At 43.5% G+C, this 18,547-nt stretch overlaps 4 protein-coding genes and 1 pseudogene across 10 annotated transcripts; 2 read left to right on the forward strand and 3 right to left on the reverse strand.

Moving 5' to 3' along the window:
• The first annotated feature begins 309 nt into the window (after window positions 1-309).
• Window positions 310-2,431, forward strand: LOC103986628 (AT-hook motif nuclear-localized protein 20). The gene is made up of 2 exons (XM_009404671.3): window positions 310-875; window positions 979-2,431. The coding sequence occupies exon 2, from the start codon at window positions 1,252-1,254 to the stop codon at window positions 2,188-2,190; it is 939 nt and encodes a 312-aa protein (XP_009402946.2). The 5' UTR covers window positions 310-875; window positions 979-1,251; the 3' UTR covers window positions 2,191-2,431.
• A 2,244-nt stretch (window positions 2,432-4,675) lies between these two features.
• On the reverse strand, window positions 4,676-8,402 carry LOC135614178 (probable plastid-lipid-associated protein 3, chloroplastic). Its single transcript, XM_065111246.1, has 3 exons — window positions 7,679-8,402; window positions 6,573-6,768; window positions 4,676-5,201 (listed from the first exon to the last, which is right to left on the reverse strand). The coding sequence occupies exons 1-3, from the start codon at window positions 8,320-8,322 to the stop codon at window positions 4,887-4,889; spliced, it is 1,155 nt and encodes a 384-aa protein (XP_064967318.1). The 5' UTR covers window positions 8,323-8,402; the 3' UTR covers window positions 4,676-4,886.
• Window positions 8,403-9,868: 1,466 nt separating this feature from the next.
• LOC135613518 (uncharacterized) lies at window positions 9,869-11,021 on the reverse strand. The gene is made up of 2 exons (XM_065110551.1): window positions 10,471-11,021; window positions 9,869-10,325 (listed from the first exon to the last, which is right to left on the reverse strand). The coding sequence occupies exons 1-2, from the start codon at window positions 10,975-10,977 to the stop codon at window positions 9,981-9,983; spliced, it is 852 nt and encodes a 283-aa protein (XP_064966623.1). The 5' UTR covers window positions 10,978-11,021; the 3' UTR covers window positions 9,869-9,980.
• A 590-nt stretch (window positions 11,022-11,611) lies between these two features.
• On the forward strand, window positions 11,612-17,519 carry LOC135585574 (bZIP transcription factor 1-B-like). Of its 7 annotated transcripts, none has more exons than XM_065111249.1 (13): window positions 11,612-11,875; window positions 12,103-12,278; window positions 12,406-12,471; window positions 12,573-12,659; window positions 13,375-13,458; window positions 13,580-13,639; window positions 13,736-13,905; window positions 13,982-14,036; window positions 15,253-15,295; window positions 15,379-15,659; window positions 16,847-16,924; window positions 17,000-17,125; window positions 17,206-17,519. In XM_065111249.1, exons 2-13 carry the CDS (start codon window positions 12,228-12,230, stop codon window positions 17,344-17,346), a joined length of 1,242 nt encoding a protein of 413 aa, XP_064967321.1. In that variant the 5' UTR covers window positions 11,612-11,875; window positions 12,103-12,227; the 3' UTR covers window positions 17,347-17,519. The 7 variants fall into 7 exon arrangements, with proteins under 7 accessions (XP_064967321.1, XP_064967324.1, XP_064967320.1 ...); XM_065111252.1 differs by having other exon boundaries at window positions 12,146-12,278; XM_065111248.1 differs by having other exon boundaries at window positions 11,612-11,871.
• Window positions 17,520-17,671: 152 nt separating this feature from the next.
• LOC135614180 (coniferyl alcohol acyltransferase-like) lies at window positions 17,672-18,486 on the reverse strand (annotated as a pseudogene).
• Window positions 18,487-18,547: the final 61 nt, after the last annotated feature.

Consider the following 18,547-nt stretch of genomic DNA (forward strand, 5'->3'; position numbering starts at 1 on the left):
ATGTTATAACATCATGATTCATTATACGTCTAGCCGATATCGGCATGTCAAATATGTTTTGTTAGATTAGTCGGGTTAGGAACGCGAACACGCATTAATGGTGTCACGGATGAGAGTTAAGGGATGGATGTGACTATAAGGGTGGAGTCTATGATCTGTTCCACCTTTCGTGAGGGTATCGTATGAAGACAGCGACACCGACACAGGGACGGGGGTCATTCTGCGTCGCCCATTAATGATGGGGTCGTGGAACGACGCCCGACTGCTTGTGGTTTAAGCTACCGTGATTGAAGTTTTTGTCCGAGACTACCTGCCCCGGTGGAGGAACAGCGAGCCTTGCTCTCTCCCTTGACCTTTCTTGGTGCCAAGGAGTCTCTACCCTTTCTCTTGTGCAGGTTACCCCGCTCCTTCCCTAACATTCGGGCATTCGATGCTGCGTCGGGACTCGGGACGTCGACGTGTTCCCACGCTCCTCCCAGTCTCTCACGCGGAGGAGACTCAGACAGCAACGTCTCGCTGACCTTCTCACCCCATCAGCTCTGTTAGATTGACGAGATGGGGAGTAGACTGATAGGGATACCAGTAGTGCAGTCGATATACATTTCTCGCTATTGGTGGAATGATGAGAGCGAGATGAAGATAAAGAGGAGGATGGATGGCTTTTGGTGAGTGGGAGCAGCGGCGCAAGGGGAGTCGCTTTCTGGGTGTGGGTTATCCTGTACTTGATGCAGGGTCCTTTAAAGAACAAAAACACCATCTCCGGTTGCTTCTTGTTATGTCTGAAGCCTGTGGAGCTGCTCCCTCCGTCTCTCTAGTTTTGTGGATCGTCTCTCCTCTTTGCTGTCTTTGGCTTCTATATCAGAAGTAGAAATCTTGTAGGTGTTTGTTAGGAGCTTCATGCGGTTCTGTTCTTCTTCCTTCTTGTAATTGTTTTCTGAGTGCTGCTATTTCTTTCTCTTTTTTTTTTTTCCTTCTCAGAGTCTAGCGGAGATGAGATTTGGCTGAGAGAAAGCGACCGACGGGGGAAAGGATGGAAGTAAAGGGAAGAGTGCAGTGAGAGATGTGCATGAAGAATGAACAGAACTCTAAAGGGTAAAAGTCGAAGAGAAGTACAAAAGCTGGAGAAATGATGGTTATGCGAACAGCATAGAGAGCTTTCATATACGATAGTTATCATCTCTTTCCTCGTTGGGGCTGTGCTTGTGCTTGGCTGAAGAGCTGGCGAACCGGTGGTGGAACGGATCTGTGGCGATGGGAGGGATCGATCCCGGGGTCGCCTCTGCCACATCGGTCCCTGCCCTCCATCTCGGCAATCCCAACAGCGTCGACGACCACCGCAGCCACCACTTCGGCAGAAGAGACCAAGAGCCGAACACCACGACTACGACCACCAACAGCAGCGGCAGCAACAACCATCCCAACGACGACGACGGCACTGCCGAGGACCAGTCCGCCGGTGGGCTCGAGGCCGGTTCTATCGAAGGAGCCAGCAGCACCGCCGGCCGCCGGCCGCGTGGACGGCCGCCCGGGTCCAAGAATAAGCCGAAGCCGCCTGTCATCATCACGCGGGAGAGCCCCAGCGCGCTCCGCTCGCATGTCCTTGAGGTCGCGAGCGGGACCGACATCATGGACGCCGTAGCCGCCTTCGCCCGTCGGAGGCAGCGTGGCGTTTGTATCCTGAACGGCAGCGGGGTCGTGACCGACGTCACGCTCCGCCAGCCCGGTGCGCCGGGGGTCGTCACCCTCCACGGCCGCCTCGAGATCCTTGCTCTTTCGGGGGCTTTCCTGCCAGCGCCATCGCCACCCGGGGCCACCGGGCTCACAGTCTACTTAGCCGGCGGCCACGGGCAGGTGGTGGGAGGCAATGTTGTGGGCGAATTGGTCGCGTCGGGCCCCGTGATGATGGTCGCAGCCACATTCTCCAACGCGACATATGAGCAATTACCGCTCGTGGTCGAAGAGCCAGCCACGGCGGTGGCTCCACCGACCACAGAAGGATTGCCGCAGAACCCGTGTGACAGTGGAGTTGGCGTTCGATCGTCGTCGCAGCAGCCACATGGGGGATGGGATCCAGCGGCGATGCCACTGTACAATCTGCCGCCAAATCTGTTGCCTAATGGTCCGATGCCCCATGAGGTTCTCGGCGCTTGGGCATCTGCTGCAGCTCCTCGGCCACCTCCGTCCTACTAAGTCCCTACACTTCTCCTATATATATATATATATATATATATATATATATATATATATATATATATATATACATACATATATGTTCCTATGTTTGTTGTACCTTTGTTATTGTAGTGTTCTTCTTGTTCATCATCCTCATGTCAATGCCATTGCATGATCTCTCTCTGCAGTAAACATATATACTGGAGTTGGAGGTTCATCAATTTCAATAAACAAATATTCTATATCTACTCACACTAAATTCATCATCCTCATGTCAATGCCTTGGTCTTGTGCATGATCAGTTGGATGCTCGTTTAGGTACAAGATGATGAAAATTTCAAATAATTACGATTATTTCTGAGATCTTCATCTTTGATGTTTCTTTCGTGCAATTACTCGAGCTCGTAGAAACCGTGCAATCTGATTCTAATCTGAAACAACTTGCAGTCTCGATGAAACTGTCCATTTGATGACTTGTATCACACCATTGCATGACAAGTTCACGGATCCTACTGTTACCAACTAAGCAGGGTTAGCATTAGGATGGTGACTGCAGCTGTGAAGGGAGATTGTTTTTGGTCTCTCTCTCTCGGTGCACTAAATTCTCCAAGCTGTTGTTTCAGCTTCAGGTTTAGGTGAGGCAGTTGGGTGTTAGGAGGTCATTCTTTCACATCAAGACAATTTTGCTTGTCTTCTTCATGATCACTAGGGGCCATGGGGACATCAAACAAGAACTGCTTGCACTCTTTTGTGGCACGAATCCTGCTCCATTTCTTCCTCTTCTGCCATCTGATTTTGTTTGGTAAAGACTGCTTGTCTCGCTGCTGCCGTGATTCTGTAACCGATACCTTTCGCTTCTCTGATGATGTTTAGCTTATGACTTCCTGCTCACGACGGAGTAAACATGATCATGAGCAGGAACATAAGTTTGAGCTGGAAGAAGCTGTCTTGCAGCACAAAAGTCGGTCAATCGGCATGCGTGGCTGTGCTACTTTGCCTTGGTCTTGCTTGTTCACACCGCATGGATATATAGTCTTGTTTGTTCACAACCATGGTCACTCAACTCTGGTTGAGTTTCCCGATATCAGGGTCGCATTTTTAAGATACGAACAGATCTATTGTCCTTGTCGAAGGATCAGTGTTGTTGTCTTAGCTAAATGATTTATTTTTAGTTTGCTTATGTTCCGAGTAATGAATGTTTTTATCTTTAATTCAGAGTACTCCTCAAACTTCCATTAGGACTTGCTTTAATCATGTTAGATGTATCCTTGTCTTTCATTTGACACACAGATTAGTCCTTTGTGATGTTACGGCCTTTCTGCTATTGGTTGCTTGGTCTATTGCATTTGGTGCTGAAAATTCAAACTTGAGTTTTACTGGATGAGCAAACTGCAAGATGGCCTCTGCATTCTTGTCACACACAGTTCATTGAGTTCTTGCTACTGTGTGCGCATATGTATAACTCTGGACATGCAACACAAATTCCTTTATGTTTTGCATTGAGCTACATCAAAGGTAATTCGACTTAGAGAAAATCATGTATATGTATGTTGCAACATCATTTCTGGTTTTCTATTATCTTGAATTCTAGCTTTGGACTGGAAGCTGCTTGAAAACCATGCTATGCCTGTTTGTAAGTTTATTATCCTGCTACTGAAGTGCTAAAAACTATTCAGAATTGCGCGAGTCAAATTTGGAGATGATCGAGTTGTTGTGTTATATTATACTGTTCAACTCTTGAGATCACATGTGAGCTGAGCTGTTTAAATGTTTCATACCCAACACATGAACCTTGAATTAAGTAGGGGATGAGAGTTCCAGGACTTGTTAAGTTCAACACCTCATGCTCTCATTAAAGTCAAGTTTCATGTTCAAAGTAGAGAAAGTGCTGAGAAGTTCCTCGAGTCCTTCAGAATGAAACATGATAATATCCAGTATTGAGTCTCATTTTTGTTCCAACACTTGCCTCTTTTCAACCCAAAACTGTGCATGATGTCAATGGATTGCCAAATTTAAGTTCCTGCTAATGAATCTTAGGAGCCTCTGTTGGCAACTGAAGGCAATAGGTCAGTCATTTTTATTATGAGAAGCACGAGTGCTTGTGACTATCCTACAAATATATACAGGGATTACTCAGGTTGTGAGGACTTTTTCCTTCCTCTTGGTCCAAATTGGAACTCATGTCGATTGGCTTCTTACATCTATGTTAGCAGATTTGATCCTTAGTTACTTCTTTTGTTCTGCAAGAAACTAATTAGATACTGAAGCAGTTCCTCACATGAGAACAGCCTGATCTATTTAGATATTGGAGCTCCACTATAGATTTGATGCTGATGATACATCATTTCAGCCAAACATACCTAACAGTTGCTGAAAAATCCACAAGAGTTTATTCGATACATGACCATCACACCTTCAACCTAATTATGAATCAAAACATGAGATTCATTATATCAATTATTCAGCAGATTTGCAGTCAAGAGCTCATTGTACCCCAGAAAAATGTGATGTAACATCCATGATGAATCAAAATTGATCAGTTCATATGATGATCGTTTGCATCTCGTGTATGGATGGAAATCATGGAATAGCGTTCATGGGAGTGATGCAATCCCCCTTCACAGAAAATATAATTAGGTATAGATCAGTCAAAAAGAACAGGAAGATTGGCTAAAGATTTGGTTGGATACAGTTGATATTCCCAATCAGCTTTATCACAACTGATCTAATAAAGGGCTTCCTTCCTTTGCAAGAACAAACAAACCACCGTCACCTCTTGAGATCCTGAAATCCTCGTCGAGGTATGTTATCAGAAGCCAGGACTCAGCTCTATTTCCAGGCAGAGGGACTTTGAGAGGTGGCTGGCCAGAGATGGAACGAGTGACGTTTGCAACAGCCTCTTGTACTGGGTTCAGCGTCTGCTGAACAGGTTTCAGGTTGATACTCTGCCCAAAGATATCAAACTTCTCTGGCAGATCCAGTGTTGATGATATCTCCGGAGGCTGAAAAGTTCCTTCCTTGAACTGGACCTGCACCGGCATGAACAAGCTTGAGCTTCCTTGTGAAAAAAAAAAAGCAAATTTCGCTACCACAACTTAACCTTTGTGAAAAAAAAAACAGCAGAAAAGCCGATCAAGTTACCGAAAGGAGAAAAAGACACAGTTGGCAGTTGCAACATTTAAACAATATATTGTATGGAAGCTTTTATATGGGTGCGTCATGGATGGTGGACGATATATCCTCCTCCTCTTTTGAACTACACATATATCGTTGTGAAGCATCAGAGTGCTTCCTGAGTAGTCTCTACTCGTTGAAACTTCAACACCACTAAGTGGTTCAATCACCAGTAAAAAAATCAGAGAAATGCTTTAGAAGATCAGAAGAAAAACAAATGCTCAAGCTGCCTGATCAAATTTAGATCAAACTGAACATATTAGAGAGGATTCTCAAGGATTCGAAATAATCAATACACAAGAACCTGTCCGGTTGAAATTAATTTTCCTAGTTGATATACAGGAAATCATCATGAAGAGGTTTCCCATGGAGTTATTCCCATCACCAACATGGCCACATGATACAAGAATTTCAAGAAGAGATTCATCAATCAAGTCAGAAAACCATCTTAACTGGAAATATTTTTTTTTCATAATTGCTTGAACTGTAGTTTCCACAATTTCAAAGTTCAGATCATCAAAAGAACAGTTATCCTTCCGAGAGGCATCAAGATTCCCCAAAGGATTCATTGTTCTAAAGTTGATACATGGAGCAAAATTTCAATTTAAAATTAATTTTGTACAGTTTCTCAAACCATGAAATCATGACAAGGTTACAAACATAAAGGCACATTCCAAAGACATTCCTTAATCCATTTTTTCAAGAATCGAACATTAACAGCAATTCCAACAACATGCAAACACTAGAGGTGCAGTTTGCCCTTCTCTGGAATAGTATTACCAATTGACCAGTATGTGTTTCTCCAACTAAAGCAAATATGTATAATATGTCTGTTGTGATTTTTCAGAGAAATACTAGTTAATTGAAGGGAAAAAAAAGCATAATAAGAATTCACTTGTGATTAAAATGAGGATACCAGTATTCTGGACAAAACATGGGATTCAACATAGTAAAAATAAAATCACATTCCAAAGTCATTCCTCAATCCATTGTTTCAAGAATCCAAACACTAAAAGCATTTCCTATTTAACACAGACATATATGCAAACTCAACAAGTGCAGTTGCTCTTCTCTGTATTAGTGTCACTAACTGAACAGTAAGTGTTTCTCCAACTAAATCAAATATACTATGTATGTCTAAACTGTGTTTGATAAGAGCACTACTAGTTACTTGAAGGGAAGAAAAAAACATAATCAGAAATCACTTGTGACTAATATGAGGATACCTGGATTCTGGATGAACTTCGAACTCCGAAGGAAGCAGAAACACTAAAAGCAAAATTGGCAAAAGGGCTGGAAAGAGTTGTAGCATTCACAATTTCCATAGTCTTGCAGTCAATTGCTTGAGATATCCTTTTAATTTTCAACAATGGTGTTGTCCCCACTGCTAAAAGAGGTAATAGCTCAGAAGATGCTGTGTACCTAGAGCAAGTAAAAGACAACCTCTAATTAGCTAAAACAGTACACACAACATGAAGCCTTATATATAATGCCGTGATTCTTTCAATATTGAGACAATTATTTCGTTGAAATAACACGAATTTAGTAGCAAAGTGGTGGCCCCTGCTGTTAACATGCAACAGAATATATATCTCATAAAAGTTGAGACGGATTCAGTGCAATGACCCAACGGAAACTTCATCATTGTAGCAAATTATTTAGAGGACATGCAGCACCTACCCTTCTGGGTTCACAACAGCTACTTGATCTCATAGTCATTTTCCTGCCTAAAATAGCATGTTTCTTTCATATCCTCTCCTTTGTTACATCATGAAATTGTTGATTGATATGGATCATAGAACTCTGGTAATTGAGTGCTGACAGTTAACTATGCTTAGTGTAGTTGCTAAGCTTTAATCTTTCTACAGCTCATATTTGTACTCAGCAAGTTGCATATTCATCTTTAGGAATCTCAAAGGAACCTTCAAGATTATCCTACATCATGTACTAAGGATGAATCAAATTAAATGAAAGACCCTCTTCTGGTAGACAGAAAAAGTAGAGAATCATGCCAATATCTACAGGTTACAGTAACCACATTTCCATCTTCGTTTCCTCTACATGCCATAAATTTAACATATTGAAATGCAAACCCATGTTCAACCTTGAACAGTCCGATTGACGCAGGTCCCTAATGTCTATTTTCTTGGTGACCAGGAATATTTCGCGAGAAGAAAACAACTATAATCAAGAACAGGACATACCAATTACTGTGCAATGTATTGTTATGCGAATTTAAATTACCGTCATTTTCTTAGCCCCAACGAGAACTGACGAATCTGAATCCCTAAGGAACAGGAAAAGAAGGGAGAGAAAAATCCAAACAACTCACAGTAGAATCCAATTGCCATCAAGAAGCTCGGGGGCCTCCGTCGGCGCTGGAGTGGGATTTGCTGCCTCCAGCTGGTTGACCAGCTCCGAGATATCGGCCCTATCTTCGACCGATGCCCTAAACCCCAACTCCGTCCCATACAACGAGTCCACAAGGCACCGCTTCAAGTCCCCAAGGTTATCCTCGCAAGGAGTCGGGGTTCCATTTCCCGACAAATTCCCTGCTCCCCCGGGCTCTCGCCCCCATTCGTCTTCATCCACGGGAGGATCCGCCGGCGACGGCGCCTCGACCTCCGGCTCCGCCTTCTCTCCCCACTCGTCGGTGATGCCCGCCGCGAAGGACGCCGAGGCCCCCGGTTCGGTGCCCCATTCGTCCTCGTCTCTGGGGGGATCCGGCGCCGACGGCGGCTCGGCATCTGGTTCGAACTTCTCCCCCCACTCGTCGGCGATTCTCGGTTCACGGTCTTCGCCTGGGACGGCGGAAGCGGCAGCGAAGGAGGACGATCTATGGATTTTAATGGCAGCGGAGGAGCAGGAGAGGGAGGGGAGGGCGAGGGTCTTGGATAGAAGTCGATGCGGTCTGTTCGACTTCTGAGGAGCGGCGGAGGAGAAGGTTGGGAGCGAGGAAGGCAGGAGGGCGGCCATCTGGTAGCGCTGTGGTTCGTGTTCGGGTGGTCGGAATACGAAGCGGCGACAGCGGTGGTCGTTTCGCTGCCACCAAAAATATCTTCCCATTTATTCTTATATAAAAGGGAAAAAGAAATACTGGCTCATCTGTCTTGGCCCAGATAATCGGGAGCCTTACGTTGGCTAATTAACTGGGTCCCGCATTGATATGCATGGCTTACCGGATGGACCCCGCTTCGAAATGGCCGTGCTACCGGGTTCATTTCCCATACGCTGTCTGATTTGTCGCACGAAGGACAAGTGCTGCTCGATCGGTGCAAATGGCAGCAGAATGCTATGCATTTGGAATCTTCGTAGGAAATTTTTTGCCGCCCCACAAATTTGGAATCCCGATTAGTTTGGGTGCTCATTGCATTTTGGCCACGCAAAGTACTGCTAATAATTGCACATTGGAGCTTAAAAACAAATAAATAAATAATAAAATAAAATAAAAAACTCACGAGACAATACATTTTTGTTGTGAATATTAATTATTACATTCTTGAGATCTAATAAATATACTGGATATAGTGTCTCTCGTATTATAGGAAAATAATATGACATAATTTGATGGCACGCCCTTTGGTAGCAATTCAGATAGCACCAACATGGAGCTTCAAAGTCGATTTGGCGGATCACGTCGGTGTGACACCTCAAACAAAAAGATCATCCTCCCGTGTCGTACAAGACCATGCAAGATGTAACGTCGGGTACAAACTTCCCTCGAAAAGTTTGAGATGATGTTATTAGGTACAAAGCTACTCCTAGAAAGCTCGAGAGGACATTATCGGGTACGAAGCTATCTTGCAAAACTCAGGATGAGATGTTGTCGAGTACAAAATTGCCCTACAAAACTCAAGATAGAGTTATTAAGTACGAAGTTGCCTCGTAAAGCTTGGGGTGACGTCGTTCGGTGTCGATCCATGCAGGTCGACGAGTGTTTGCATGAAGGATATGGGTTCACCATTTAAAGGATCAACGGTTATTAATGAATTAGGTATGACCAACTCTCATGTGCAAATATAAAAATAAATCACTTGGTTAGTACCAGGGGAGGCTTTTTTCGAATACTCGACTCTCTTTCTCTCATTCCACCAAAAGCTAATTTAAGCTTTGGAATGATCAAGTCGAGAAATCCCCCTCTCGACCTTGACCTGTTTGCAAAAGCCCTGTGATGGAGAGGCAAGTCGCTCGCCAAGAAAGATAGGCGCACCCGATGAGGCAAGTTGCTTACCAAGAGGGAAGGCCGCGCTCAGTCGAGAAATCCCCCTCCCGAGCTTGACCTGTTTGCATGAGCTCAGCAATAGAGAGGCAAGTCGCTCGTCAAGAGAGAGGCAAGCTCAATGAGGCTCGAACTCGACTCGACCCAACGCTCGCCCTCTCCACTCGAGTGTCTATGTGAGCGGCTTTGCGCATCGGGGATTGGATCAAGCCACGGTGACTTCTCGGCCCGGCATAAAAATTCACCAACAAAAGAAAATAGAGGTATTAATTAATTTGTAAACTTTATTAAAAATATAATTGATAGAATTTTAGATATAGTAAAGAACATATAAAGCGTTCTCTGTTTCTTGAATTGATGATGTTATCCGATAGAAATTGCACCCGTTCTCTGTCCAATTATGGCAGATTCGAGCTTAGTCTTCTTCGTCTTCCTCCTGGAAGCGGAGGTGCTTCCCCTCCGGCGTAGGCAGCCCCTTCAACACCAACACGTTCGGCGAAGCAGCCATCACTTCCTCTTCTCCTTCGATCTCGTCGTCGCTATTGTAGATGAACCTCGTGTGCTTCCCTGTGAATTCAGCCAATCTATGCTTCACATCCTGCACCCGCATCTTCTTCAGACCGTCGCACAAGCCATCCAACTCCTCCTCCTCCTCGTCGCCCGATTTCTCAGGGGAGTCGAACGTCAGCGTCCGGTTGATGAGGAGTTCTTGAGGACCGAGGCGTTCCTCTGCGCGGAAAGCCGCCACAACCTGAACGAACTGCACGCACAACAATATATGATAGATCAAAGGACGTGAAAACCCATGGCCAAACATGGAACTAAACGATGATTAAGATGTATCGAAGGAAGAGATAGCGGAGGGAACTCCGTGCAAAGGAAGAGGCGAGCTCTTCTCAGGATACCTTTAGATGGTCGTCTTGTTCTGGATAAACACAAGGCGATGCGAACCCCACGGAAGCAAAGCCTTCCTTCGAGCCAGTCAGGTCGGGTATCTGCGGCGTATTGGCCGGCGTCGGGGCGAGAAGCCGCATCGGAGATCTAGCGAGGTCCAAGATGGAGGAGAACAGCGGCGTCGGATGCCCCACTGGCAGCTTATCGACAAGCTCAGCGTCTTCCTCAACCTTCTGCAGCAGCGTCCGCACCTGGCCACGGAGCACCTCCTCGCCCGACACGGGGGTCCTACTCGCTGGAACCCGGCTCTCGACCGACGACGACGAGGCCGTCTTCTCCACCAGTAGCCGCCCAGCGGCGAGCCCGACGACGGGCGAGTCGTTGGTGACGTCAATAAGCCCCGTCCGTTCCTCTCCGTTTCTCGATCTCGAGTGCGACTCCTCTTGCTTGCTTGCGACAGTGCATTCGGCGGCGGCCCGAGATCTTGTGTTCCTTCCCGTGGATGATGGGGTTTCCATTGCCTGTGACAACTATGAAGCCTCCAAGTCTTGGAAAGGAAGATGGAGACGCAAGAATGGAGGTGGGCGGAAGAAGAAGAAGAGGAGGGGGTATAAAAGATTTGAATCGGGAGGTCTACAACGGTAACATGGACCGTTGTAGGGGAGGGAAGAGGTGAGGAAGAAAGAAAGGATCTCTTGGTTTCTTTCCTTACGAGCAAAAACTAGACGTTGACAAGGATATAAACATATGTTGCAATATTACTTCGTTTGGATTGGTGTTCTACATTCATTGTTTGCTTACGCTTTAGACCTTTATTAACACGAAGTGTGAGCCTTTTTATTCTACTATAACAATTATGTATGAATGAATCCTCTGCACGTAATCTATGTGAATTGCATACAGTTTGGTCATGACATGTAGGCTTGTTGAGAAGCTTGTTATATTGTGTGCATACGTGTCAAATCAGAAAAGTGCTAACGCTGTGGGAAACGCACGTGAACCGCTAACGTGGCATGGAGACGGGTCCCACTTCGTCCAAGAGTGGTATATCGTAGACTCTGTCGAAGCCCGGCCCGTGTCAGCCCAAAGCTTAGCGTATCCGTCCCCGTATCCTTAGCTTGTGCTACGGACTACATGTTGTATAACAAACAACACAAGTCTCTCTCCCCTCTCTCTTCTCTCTTTCTCTCTCTCTCTCGCGCGTGGTCTTTGCGAGAGATTGCTCTCATCGGAATACCATTGGATCCGCCGCTTTGCCTTCCTCCCCTTCTGTTACTCGGTCTTCTCTTCTGTCATTCTTCGTTCTCCTCCCCCGCCGGAGATCAGTTCGCCAGACAGAGAGATTTACGCTGGTTTTTGGTTCCTGATCTAGCTTGAAGTCCCGATTCGTCTGCGATAGTGTTCGATTTCATGTAAGTATGTTCCTCCTCCTCGATCGAACGTTTTTTTTATCTGTTTCCCAATAGAATCGTGCTTTTTGTTGGGAGATATCTGTTTTTGTTTCCGTTTCGAATTTCGTCGGTGAATTTTTCAGTTCAAGATTTTAGTATATATATCCACGAGTTAGGGTTTTATAGCGAGATTTGAAGGGAAATTGAGAATTGAGTCGTTTGGGTTTATGACGTTTTCAATTCGGTTATTAGATTGGAGAATATTGCTCTTTAGAATTGATCGAGTGAGAAATAGGATGGCTTGAGAGGGAACGAAGGAGAGGAAGAAAGGAGAGTCAAAGTAAGTGTTACGTAGAGTTAGAAGGAGAAGTTAGACAATGGGAGGCAGCGAGACAGATTCCAAGGGGCCGAAGACATCTGCCGTGCAGGTACTTTATTCTGCTCTTGCAATTGCAAGTTTTATCCTATTCGATGGTCTAGTTTGAATCAAGAGTCTAAGACTTTGGTTTTTATTTGTTTAATTATCTACTTCTTCTGTTTTTTCTCCTTTCTCAGGAGCAGCCACCGGCCACAAGCTCCAATCCCAGTGCTTCACTCTGTCCTGACTGGTCTGGATTTCAGGTGATGATGGGAATTTTCTTGCTTCAGTGAATTGTGACATTTGGGAACCTCACAATACATCTTGTGAACTCATGACTTTGTATTTTATCTGACACCAATAGGCATACTCGCAGATTCCTCCACATGGCTTCTTCCACTCTCCGATCGTATCAAGTCCTCAGGCTCATCCCTACATGTGGGGACCTCAGGTGCTTTCTTCTATTACATTAAAAAAAAAAGCCTCCTTTTTTTTTCTTCTCAAATTTCAGATGCACTTTTCTGACTCTTGGTTGCTGGGTTGGTTGTATGTATGGGGAGTTCAAACTTGGGGAGACAATTTGCAATTGGAAATCTAACCTCTTAAATGTGACAAAAGATATTTTTATCCAAATTTTGCTCGTTCCATATGAGGACAGCTCTGTCGTGGAAGAGAAAAGGTCTGTTGAGAGTATTGATTCATGAACAAAGACAAACAATCGAGCACGAAGTTAGCTTATTTACTGCACACTGCTTCAGAATAGGGACATTGATTTCTTTCATTAAGAAGCATGCCTCTCCTTATGCCGATCCCATCACCAGCACTAGTCTACATGTGCTAAGTTCATTAATTTAAATGAAATCAGCAACTACATGTCTATGTATGTCTAGTGAATTTCTTTAACATTCTTGGCTTCTCATCTATGATGTTTTTATTTTGACTAGTGGGAGTCTTCCAAGTTAGTATGATTTTGTGGTATTAGCCTGTGGTTAGTCTGAGTGTAAATTTTAAGCACCTAAAATAAAAAAAAAAAGTTAATGAGTGAATATGGAAGGATGACAGTGGTGATGGTTTTGAGTGAAGTCAGGTGGGTTTCTCATGTTGATGTAACTTAATTATGATACACTGGTGAAATGTATTCTTAATCATCTTTTTTCTCCTTTTAGCACCTTATGCCACCTTATGGGACCCCACCACCTCCATATGTTATGTATCCTCATGGAATATATGCACATCCATCTACTCCACCGGTATGTCATTTTAGAACATGACTAAGCAAAAGACTTCTTACTTTTGAAATGCATGACTTTTTTTTTTCAGTGCATTGCAAATGTTACTAATTACTTGCTATGCTCCTTAATCTGTGAGCAGGGTTTGCACCCGTTTAGTCCTTATGCTATGACTTCTCCAAATGGCAATGCTGAAGCCCATGTGAGTTCCCAAGCTAATCCACACTATAAAATTTATTGTGATCTAGAACTCAGTATAAGGGTGGTGAGTCGTGTGATATGCTTTTGTATCTCACAGGGAAGCATACCTGCAAGCACAGAAGGAGATGCAAGATCATCTGAAGGGAAAGAAAGGAATGCAATTCAAAAACTGAAGGGAAGTTTTGGAAGTTTGAATATGGTAACAGAAAAGAATAAGAATGAGCTGGATAAAACATCAGGAGCGGCTAATGGAATCTTCTCACAAAGGTAAAGGCATATTGGACTGGTTAATTATTATCGCGATGTGCTGCTTTTATAATTGATATGATTCGATTGTTTCCAGTGGTGATAGCGGCAGTGAAAACTCAAGTGAAGGAAGTGATGCTAACTCTAAGAATGTGAGTCATTTCCTTTGTATTGCTTTCCTAATTGTTTATGGAAAATAATATAAACTGTACATTTTAGAGTTTCCTGTTGGTAGTGCATTCATAAGCTGTCACCTCATAACAGAACCTGTGTTGTATTAGGTATTCTGTGTTTCCCATACATTAATGCAAATTTAACTGATGTCTACTGTTGTCAGTTGCAACATACAATGTTGCATTATTAAACACCAGAATGCTGAAGGTCATTTGAAATAATAGCACATTTAAGAAACAGTAATTATTAACTTTGTGTAGTTTTTCGAGCTGTTTTCGTTAGTCAAACATCAACTTTCTGCACTGAGCTTCAAATGTTTACATGTATCCTTAGATTAAGTTAGCTATTGTTGTATGGCATCTTCTAAGATCAACTGTTATAAAGTGGGAAGAACAAAATATCTTTTCTGAAGACCCCATTTTCGTGAGTCAAATTCTGGCAGTTGATGCCCAGTTATAATTTAATGTGTGTATATTCATTACAGATATCAAATTAGTGTATTCAGATTTTTTTGGGAATTATTTTTCTATTTTAATGTGATAACATGCGGACTTCAACCTCAGCATTTGCTGAAAGTATTGGCCGCTCAGAATTGGAGCAACAGTTACAGTTTATAGGTTACTTCGAGTAAGAATATTTGCTTTATTAAATTTTGAGTGACAAGCTTAGTCTTTGCTTATTCATCAGGTCCTTTGGAATGAGGTCATGTTAGGTCATTAAAATATGGTCTAATATTACTTTGATTTGTTATACATATGAGAGAGGACCCAAAACATCAAAAAGCTACTCTTGATGTTGTGACCTAGCAATAATTGTTATGAATAGCAACCTTAGCAGATGATGGAAAAATAGGACTTATTTAAGCTAACCCCTTATTATGAGGATGTTTGGCTGATTGTTTATTGTTAAACTCTGACAAATTTTGACTATGAGATTTTTTTTCCTGCTGTCAGCCTTCTTTTTTGCTAATTAAAGTTTATCCAATTTCTGTTTAAATTTCACTATTGAATTAACAAGTATATTTTGAGGCAAGCATGTTCTGTTGAAATGCTAGCAGTTGATTAAGTGTGGAAATGCTCTCTTTTATGGTTTGTCCATGTAACTTGCATATTATAGAGATAAGCTCCATATTATGTTGTTTGAAAACTATACTTTTAGTGGATCAAGCATTAATGTTGTGAGAAAATTGTATAGGACTCGGAACCAAAGACAGGTGGCAGACATGAACCTTTGGATGGTAGGTACTAGGCACTATAAATTTTTTGCCTGCTTAATTTAATGAATTTTATATTAATGACTTATCATCCATGTGTCTTGCAGAGACATCCCAGAATGGCACAAGTGGCATTGCTACTGCATCAACACAGACAACATCACATCAGACAGTCCCTGTAATGCCTATTTTAGCAGCTGGATTACCTGGGGTAGTTGCTGGTCCCACGACAAACTTGAATATAGGGTTGGACTACTGGGTTGGTCCAACGCCGTCCGTAAACCCTCCAGCATATGGGAAGGTTCCTGCAACAGTAGCTTCAGGAGCAACAGTTCCTAGTACACTTGTTGGAGGCAACGAAAAGGTTGCATCAGAGATTTGGCTACAGGTTTTTTCTCAGCTTCACTCCTAGTTATTTGACTGTAATATATTTATTGTTCTGAGCTTAGATAAACATTTTATTTGATGATGAATAAATAATATCTGCAATTAGTGTTTGCAACTTTGATGCCCGTTTGACAGTGGAGGATCTTCACAAGTATCTCAAAATGCATTCCGTGATTGATAAAGATACTGGATCTATTCTTTGTCAATGCATTGGATACTTGGATTATTATCCTATTTATTGGAAATTAAAACAAGAAGTGGGCACTTGAAGGATACTTGATGTTGACCCATGAATGATAGGACTTCTAGAGCTCTGTATTTAGTAATATCATTTTAATAGGTACTAGATATTGGCCAATTCTTATGGTCCATTTAGTGTTACTATCTTTCTTGTTCATCGACTTACATGCACTTTTGTATTTTCATCCTCAGCATGTCAAGAGCATTGTGATGCGAAAGATAGCTTATTCCTGTTGAATAAGTTAACCATACTTGCATAATTAACATTCATCACTTACAATTAGGTTTTAACCACACATTTTTTCTGAATAAGCTTGAGAAAGCAAAAGCTATTTATTATGTTTGACAAGTATTGTTTCATTATTATACCTTGTCATATCATGTCCTATTTTTAAGGATTCTTGTACCAGCTGTAGGTTGGCTTTACATATATAAATTTCTGTTAAATGAACATACTCGGATAATTGTTCGTGCTGGCATGTAACAAGTGAAGATTGAACCATTTATTGTGTTTCTCTTCAAGACAAAGAGATAGTTCTCACTGACCTTGAAGTAAATATCCAGCATTCCGTTGGGTCATAAAAACTATAACATTCCTGAATAAGGTATTTTGTTTTCTTTAACGGAGAAATGGTACTTTATTCCATTTTGTTGCATTATAAATAAGTTGCTGCCTTTTGTTACTAATTTGTTGCTCTGATGATCCAAGACTTATTTGCTAAAATTAAGATATAATGACTTAAACACCCTTCAAAATTCCCTTTTACTCCCTTTGTTATGTTTATTATCCTTTGTCTTCATATGCCTTTCCGATTCTCCAGAGCTTGTGATGCTACAGTTTATTTGCATTTCTCCTTTCCTTTTCCTGCACGATGCTGAACTTTGTGTTAATGGAACTGGCCTTTCGACATTTGTGTTGTTTAAATATATGGTTTTTGATGAATTCAGGATGAAAGAGAACTCAAAAGGCAGAGAAGAAAGCAGTCAAACAGGGAATCTGCACGTCGATCAAGGTTGCGCAAGCAGGTATTATGCATCCAGAGAGACTGGTAATCTCCAGGTTTGTAAGTGGCTGCCATTGGTTTAAGTTTCTACTTCCAGGTAGAGTATGAAGAATTGGCTCAGCGTGTTGAGGTTCTGAAGGAGGAGAATACAGCCCTCAGAGCAGAAGTAGATCATATCAGGAAAGAATATGATCAACTTGTTGCTCAAAATGCCTCCCTCAAGGTACTAAACTTTGTCTTCACTTGCTTCCAGTTGTTCTGCCTGCAATTTGCAAGCAGCAGAAATGATATTGCTATATGTAGGAAAGGACCGGGCAGACAACAAAAGAAAAAGAAGATTTAGTGATAAAGGAGAGCAGCCAACACGCGGATGATAATGCTTGCAGGAGCTTCAGTTCTGAGCCACAAGAAGGGCAATCAGACTCTAAGCAGAGTGGCAAGTGAGATCATGACTGCTTGATACCATCTTCTCAAGCCTAACCCTGACTGAATCATAACCATGAATTCTTCACAGATTGACATAAAATGTTCCTTGCCTGATTGTCTTGATTGATCTTTTAGCAGTCAAGGCAAGCAGCATATATGGCTAAAATCAGTTGCCCCGTCACTTAGATCAAGGCTAAGGCTAGGTGTTTTTGTTCATTCTATATGACATGATTACTGCTTGATATGTTATTGGAGGTTGGATCCGCGATTCTTAGATTCTCGAAGGTGACTGTCACGGCGTTGCCGAAGTAAGACTTCATCCACCACCACGCTCATCTTGCAGGCCCTGCGCCGGCCGGAGCCGTTCCCCATGCCCTTGGCGACCGTCTGCCACGGGAATGCGGTGAAGGCTTCGATCTTAGTCCTTTTTCCGGCTTTGGCCGGATTCGAAGTCGCCAGAGCTTGAATGCGACTGATATCAGCCGCGGCAACGCGGTAGATGCGGCTAACGAAGCGGTGATGGGATGGACCGTCAGGAGAGACGGGAGGAGGGAGAGATGATAAGTGTGGTGTAGAGTTTACTGATTAGGGAGGGGCGATAGCGAGCCGGGCGGCGAGGGTGGAGCAAGGAGCGGCGGAGATTGGCTTAGGCCGTGCGCATTCGGCCCATGCGACGAGGAACATGCTGGTGTAGAAGGCGTCGGCGACGCGGTGATCGAACGCCAGGCCGACCACGACCCCCCCGCGCTTGAACTCGGTGACCTGCAACGAGTCATCATAGCTAACACTGGATCGTAAAGCACGTAGCCGAAGTAAGCACTCTGTTCCTTCTCACCTGAACACTGAGAACTCCTCCATCGTTCCTGCGCACCAGCTTTCCTTCTACGCTCCTATCAGCATCATGGAGATTGAGCTCGCTGAGCCCCATGTTCGCATAAGCTTCCACGAAGGTTGTTGCAGAGCACTTCATACTCGCCCGAGGGCTTGTCGACGACTTCACCAACGACAGCGTAGTTTGTCCACCATGGCATCGATGGGCGTGAGGAGGTGGTGGCCGCCATCGCGTCGGGCTGTCGCTTTCTTGTAGCAGAAGAAGACGCCGATACGAGGGAGGCCTCGGAGATGGAGAGAAGATGGAGCCAGGGAGCCGAGAGGAAGAAGTACGTGAGGTCCAAAAAAGTGTTTTTTTAATTCATGAATTACGTAAAATGTTTTAACT

The sequence above is a fragment of the Musa acuminata genome, chromosome BXJ2-6 (genome assembly GCF_036884655.1).
Source record: "Musa acuminata AAA Group cultivar baxijiao chromosome BXJ2-6, Cavendish_Baxijiao_AAA, whole genome shotgun sequence".
NCBI classification, from domain to species: Eukaryota; Viridiplantae; Streptophyta; class Magnoliopsida; order Zingiberales; family Musaceae; genus Musa; species Musa acuminata.